Raw genomic sequence first — 6,350 nt, forward strand, 5'->3', positions numbered from 1 at the left:
GCATGTTCATGCAAACATCGTCGGGTCTGCCGTGATATGTTTAACATGGGACTTTTGCTCCTGAACCTCTGCAGACCGGAGCTGTACGAAGTCACTTTCCTCTTTACGCAGGACTGTAAGCTGTCATCTGTGAGGTGTGAGCGGTGTTTGTTTTTATCATAGTTCAAGGTGTGGGATAGCTACTCAAATACATATGTGGAAGATCGACAATCAACAAATTAGGCATACTGGTAGACCGCTCTCATCAGAAACGCAAATAAATCTGCTCAGACATCATTAAATGTTCTGTTTTCTTCAGATATTTTTTTTCTTGCGTTTCTCCATACTTGGCCTACCTGGGGTTGAAAGTCTCGACAGGGGCGGATCTAGAAAAATCTTCTTATGGCGGCATGAGGGTGGCAAAGAAATCAAATGGAGGGGAAAAATCAAAGCTTTTTTTTTTCAAAGACATACGCAGGTGGTTACATATGGTTAAAATGATTCAACTGCAGTAAGTATGCACGTTTCTTATATCAATATAGTCCATTAGTTGATTATTGTCTGTAGCCCACATGATTAAACACTTTAGTTACATAAAACATGTGAGTTTAGATTTTATCTGCTGTATAGCATGTATAATAAATTAATATGTAGCCCAATAAGTATAAAATCCAGAAAGCTACACAACATGGGGCGGTTCATTTACAAACACAGGTCTAACTTGAGTTTCACACAGTTTTTATTAGAAAACAGTCAAATTGTTAAATGCTTAAAGTACACAAAATGTCAGAAATCTGCACCGTCATGAACACAAATTTAAACCTAATTTTTCGTGAGTTGTTGATTAACCCTCCGAGGTCTAAATCCCACGTTGTGCACATCAACATCACAGATTTGTACAAATAAAGACATGTTAAATATTAAGCTCTGGAAACAGCTTGGTTGTTTTTGTTTGGAACATGTTGTTTTGTTGCCATAGCGATGCCTCCAGGGAAAAGTTAGGGATTTAAGCATGTTTTGAACGAAAACATCAGCATATGAACACAAAACTGAAGAGACACTGCAACCGTATGAAAGCAGACCACTATTTAGTGACATTTCGACGTTTCCCTGAGGATTAACTGCTCTGTAATTTACCAAGAACTAAAGTAAGCTCAAATTTCACTTTACAAACTTAAGATCATTTACTTCAATATAAAGCCTGATTTTCCTGCCTGCCAGGACAGTATTTATGTACTTTACATTGTGCAAGACTAGACTATATTTTCCATCATAGAGAGGATGATGTGGATCTATTATTCAGGAAAACAAATGAAGACTTAACTATTTGTCAGCTGATGTAATATTTGACAAATTATACATAAATGAGAAAATGTTCTTAATCATATCTGAGTGACAGAAGCTCTTTTTAACACGATTATTTTCTTAATTTAGGAAAATAGAGAAGACTTAAGTTTTCAAATTCAAATTTTATTTGTCACACACACACAACCATACACAGTATGACATGGGGGTGAAATGCTTGTAGCTGTGCAATGCCCGACCATTTTGTTCTCCAACAAACTCTTAGAATTTCTGAGAAACTGAGGCTGCGTCCACATGTACACGGCTGTTTCTGAAAGCGCAGCTTTGTCTCTGCATTTGGGCCTTTCATCCACACCTAAACAGCAGATTGAGTCACTGAAAGGTGAGATTTTTAAAAACTCCTGCCAGGGTGGAGATTTTTGAAAACGACGTTTTTGTGTTTAGGTGTGGACGAGGAAAACGGACACGTCAAAAGTGTGCGCCGCTGTTGACGTCACGCTGTGGCCACGTTAGTGTTTACATGAGATCCATTTCTACAATGGCGGATGTAGACAACATACTGTGTCTGTTACTCTTAGTATCTGCAGTTTTTACACGCTTACATATACACACACAGTTACTGTGCCTCCATTTAGAAACACAGAGGCATCAGACGTGGCTTCTACATTCAACACAGACGCTCTCCCAACCCAAATCCTGACGTCAGTTTGGAATAAATGTCATTTAAAGAAATGACATTTATGTATGCTGTATGCATTTTGTCCATTCCAAAGTTGTGAGTCTGTTCCAGCCAAAAAGCTGTCTTTAGTTATTAACATTTGAAACAATGAAGGCACGTGAAAGTAACACAAAATTAGCTGCTTTTCCAGAAAAAGACAAAAACTTCTCAGAAGTACGTAAGGTTTTGTGAGGTTTTCCCACCCAGGCTTCTAGACTTCTGATTGGCCAACATTTCCACACGGTTAAGATTTGGCGTGTTCTTGACAGCGTTTCAGTTTGTTTTTAGCGTTTACATGTGGAAGGAGATATTTTTTCAAAACTGCACATGTGGACTGGATTTTTTTTAAACGAAAAAGGAAAACGTGCGTTTTCAAACACAGCCGCGTACGTTCGGACGCAGCCTGAAGTCATCACAAAAAAAGCAAATTCTCTGAACATGCTGAGTTGAGGTTTACTGATCATTGTTGTTTTGTGTTCCTTGTAGTCAAAATGAGTGGAAGAGGAGATGGATCACACAATAACCGTCATGGTAAGCACATGTGCTCAGTCTTAAAATGGATGAAAAACAGATTTTCAGCAGATAGTTATGAATGCTAATTAAAAGATTAAATGATCTTGCAGGCCGACAGGTTAACCCACAAAGGTTTGAAAGAGGAGATCAGGAACCAGCTAATGAACCAGTTAATGGACCAGTTAATGGACCAGCTTTCGAGCCTATTCATGGACTCCGGGGCTTCCAGATCGATCTTTATTTTCTTCTCAATGATATGTGTTGGATGCTGAATGAGCTAATAGATGTATTAGTGGAACAATATGTTAATTACCGTCACAATGCCAATGACAATAATGTCAACATTCAAAATATGAATGTGAGGGACAATAATGCCAATGCTGACAACAATGAACAGCACGAGGATCATAATGCTGTTGTTGTTGGTGGCATTGAAAATGAGGATTCTGATGAGGCATTTGAAGACTGTGAGGATGTTCACCAGTACATCCCAGAAGAGGATCCTCAGCCAGGTGTATCCAGGAGGAGGTCTAGAGAGATGGATGAAGCAGATGTGGAACCAAACAAAAGAATCAGATGGAGCGAGGAGTTTTCTGATGACGACTCTGACTTCTTCTCTGCTTGTGACACTGATAGCGAGGGCTGTCCTCAGCAGGTAACAGAAGAAGAACCGCAGCCTGGTGGATCCACGAAAAAGTCCAGAGAGGAAGATGTAGACGAAGAAGAGCATAATAGCAAAAAATCCAGGCTTGCAAACTCTGATTCGGGGACCAGCTCAGCTGTGTACGACCACTCTGAGAGCAGCAGTGATGAACTTTTTGAAGATGCGCACGAAGAGCTTGACAACCATGAAGCTGGAGGCTCGAGGAAGCGTTCCCGAGAGGACTTTGAGGAAGAAGAGGAATACTTGCCTGTTTGCAAACTTTGGAGGTGTTCAAATGAGTCCAGCAGCAGCAGTGATGAAGACTAACACTATTTCGACGGGTTTCTTCAGTATCCTTTTAGTAGGCTGATGGCCTACTCAGGTGACCCTGAATCCTCCATGCTGCAATAAGCTGGGCATACACTGTGCGATTTCTTTCAGTCGCGTTATTCAGCTCCTGCTCAAACTGTACGCTTGACTCGCAGGGGTGAGAAGTTTGTGCCTCCATCGCTTGTGTCCAGATCACACACCGCACCGCCGTTCGACTCCATCTTTTCGCTCTCATTTCTGCGTTTGCGCGTGGGCAGTGTGAGACGCTGCGGTGACACCCTCAGGACGACCCACAGGATTTCAAACAGGTTTGGTTTTCTTACGAGCAAACGATTGATGATCGGGAGCTGGTCGTGAGGTTTTAATTGCTTCTCATTACCCCGTTACCCTCGTTATGTAGACGATGCACGACACACGATTAAGGCCAAACTCGGGACGACTCCCAAAACGGTCGCACGACTGAAAAATCGGCTCAAAATGGGCCAAAAAGAGCACAGTGCATGCCCAGCCTAATGCTGCCGCGGGATTCCCATGATGCACTGGGTGTTTCTTCCTCACCCACTATGTTTAACAGACCTCTCTGTACTGAATTGTACTTGTTATTAACCTCTGGCTCTCTTCCACAGCATGTCTTTATCCTGTTTTCCTTGCCCCTCCCCAACCGGTCGCAGCAGATGGCCGCCCCTCCCTGAGCCTGGTTCTGCCGGAGGTTTCTTCCTGTTAAAAGGGAGTTTTTCCTTCCCACTGTCGCCAAAGTGCTTGCTCATAGGGGGTCATATGATTGTTGGGGCTTTCCCTCCCCTGTCTCTATCCTTCTTTCTATCTACCCCCCCCCCCCCCCCCATCTGTCCTCTTAATCTCTTCTTTACAACCCCTCCCCCCCATTTTCATTTCCTCCATCATCTCTCTACCCTGTGTTCACTTTTGAGAACACAGGGTAGAGAGATGATAATAAAATGATAACAATAAACACAATTGGCTACATTTTACATGTGTCGGATCAATGTCTTCATTTAAGTCTGTCTTTGTGTATAATATGCATACTTTACAGACATTGTTTGACTTGTTATCATTCAAGACCTGATGGAGAGGTTGGAGCTGTGCATGTTTAATGCTACGTTTCGATCAAGAAATGAACTTGTAGCATAAATGTCTACTCATCTGTGATTGTATTAATCATTTCAGCTTCATAAATCAAACTGACTCAATCACCAAAACCAAAACGGGGCTCACACAGTAGTGTGTCCTTGACACAGCTGGGTCAGATAACTCTAGTGAGAACGCGTTTGTGTACCATCACAGACTAACACATGTACATTATCTCATCAGCAGAGGCTTCTATAATCTTACATTTCATGGCATTTGCATTCTACAAGCTTATTTATTGAGAAGTCTCAATAACAGCATGTTTGTGCAGGTGCTGCTTTGTTGCACAGACACTAACTCACACCAATATTCCCCCTTTTCACAAAATAAGCATTCTGCTTCTCTTATCCTAAAGCGTCTTTAATCTTCCGTCAAATGCCATTCAGTATTACTTGATTCCACAAATTTAAACAACACTCTAATACCAAGTACGCCTGTAAAGATTCCCTAAAATGTTGGAAGTGTTTAGACATAAAATTCACGGAGGTTAAGGTAAGCTGAGAGAGAACAAGGGGTTTGGGGAAAACAACAATACTGAGGCCAGAAATGCAAAAGCATGTCTTTTTCTGGATTCATGTTCAAGGTGGGTATCGGTTTTCACAGGGTCTTCAAAACCCACAACAAACACACCTGTCGAGTTTCCAAGTGACAACAAAGAGCCATTTCAAATCTCAAAGCGGCTAAAAACCGCACACACCCACATTCCAGCTGACAAGCGGAGGATCGTTTTTTTCAGCTGGATGTTCGACCTGCCTTTCTGCCATTTCCACCCTTAAACGTAACTCCTCAGGTCATGACAGATAAGCAATCACATTCAAACGTCCTGGGAATATTACAAAACATGTATCTCATTGCCTCCTCTCTGTGTTGACCCATCTTGTGTTCATTCGCATTTGTGCTCCTCAGAAGAAGAAAACAAAACAAAGTTTTTAGAGCCAGCCTCCACATACCTCTATTAATGATCCTTCTCATATTTTTGGACCTCAACTGGATCTTTGAAAACCTCCCAGTGAAGTCACTGGGATCCAACTTATCCACTAACAGACAGCCGATACGGTCCAGAACGATCCCATCCTGGCCTTCACTCTGGTTCACCCCCTGGTCCTGATTTTGGTTCAGACAGTGGCCACTGGAACGATCTGAAGCACTGCTTTCAGCCCCAAGGCTGGTGGTGCTTTTGACATCTTCTAGAGACATGTCTCACTATTTGCTCATTAGCCAGTCTCCACAGGAGCTCACCGACACCTCGTAGGATATTGTCAAAATGTGGCCCTCCTCAGAAAAGGAAAGACAACCTTACATTGTTCCACAGAAGCCTCAAAAGAAAAGAATCCTTGTTCCAGACAGGTAAAACTTGAAAAGAGGAAGGAAAAATATTTAAAAAGGACATTTTCATTTTCTTCATCACCTTTTTCCCCACATCTTGGTATCCAGTTTCCTTTCAGGGTTTATTCTCTTTATGTTGTGTTCATCCCGAGACACTGAGCTCATCGCTTTGTTGTTACACAGATCTCCTGAGAGTTCAGGTCTTCCTCTCAAAGCTCTTCCTCACAGTTGTTTAAGTTTTTTTTTAGTTTCTTATTTTATTTGAAAGCAGATTTCAGTTTTCTGTAAGACCTTTCCTTCTCTTTGCGTGCCACGCTTCAACTCTCACATGCTCTCGGAGCGTTTCTGTCTATTTCAGCCCTCTGAGGCACAGCTGTGTTTCTTCACTCT

The 6,350-nt window shown here is 42.0% G+C and overlaps 1 protein-coding gene across 2 annotated transcripts; it reads left to right on the top strand.

The window, feature by feature from the left end:
- Positions 1 to 1,000: 1,000 nt before the first annotated feature.
- LOC146558927 (uncharacterized) lies at positions 1,001 to 4,314 on the top strand. 2 transcript variants are annotated; one of them, XM_085247842.1, is made up of 3 exons: positions 1,001 to 1,127; positions 2,489 to 2,533; positions 2,626 to 4,314. In XM_085247842.1, the coding sequence occupies exons 2-3, from the start codon at positions 2,494 to 2,496 to the stop codon at positions 3,483 to 3,485; spliced, it is 900 nt and encodes a 299-aa protein (XP_085103968.1). In that variant the 5' UTR covers positions 1,001 to 1,127; positions 2,489 to 2,493; the 3' UTR covers positions 3,486 to 4,314. The 2 variants fall into 2 exon arrangements, with proteins under 2 accessions (XP_085103968.1, XP_085103967.1); XM_085247841.1 differs by lacking the exon at positions 1,001 to 1,127 and adding an exon at positions 1,560 to 1,666.
- The last annotated feature ends 2,036 nt before the right edge of the window (positions 4,315 to 6,350 follow it).

Source organism: Mchenga conophoros, linkage group LG15 (genome assembly GCF_057382185.1).
Source record: "Mchenga conophoros isolate Kocher_MC1m ecotype Shallow Benthic linkage group LG15, M_conophoros_male_GT1.1, whole genome shotgun sequence".
NCBI classification, from domain to species: Eukaryota; Metazoa; Chordata; class Actinopteri; order Cichliformes; family Cichlidae; genus Mchenga; species Mchenga conophoros.

Bases quoted from the DNA above. Each gene is read 5' to 3' on its own strand.
- LOC146558927 (XM_085247841.1), top strand. From the start codon at position 1,579: ATGTACACGGCTGTTTCTGAAAGCGCAGCTTTGTCTCTGCATTTGGGC. The intron at 1,667-2,488 runs GTGAGATTTTTA...TGTTCCTTGTAG, and splicing joins GCAGATTGAGTCACTGAAAG to TCAAAATGAGTGGAAGAGGA. The intron at 2,534-2,625 runs GTAAGCACATGT...ATGATCTTGCAG, and splicing joins ATCACACAATAACCGTCATG to GCCGACAGGTTAACCCACAA.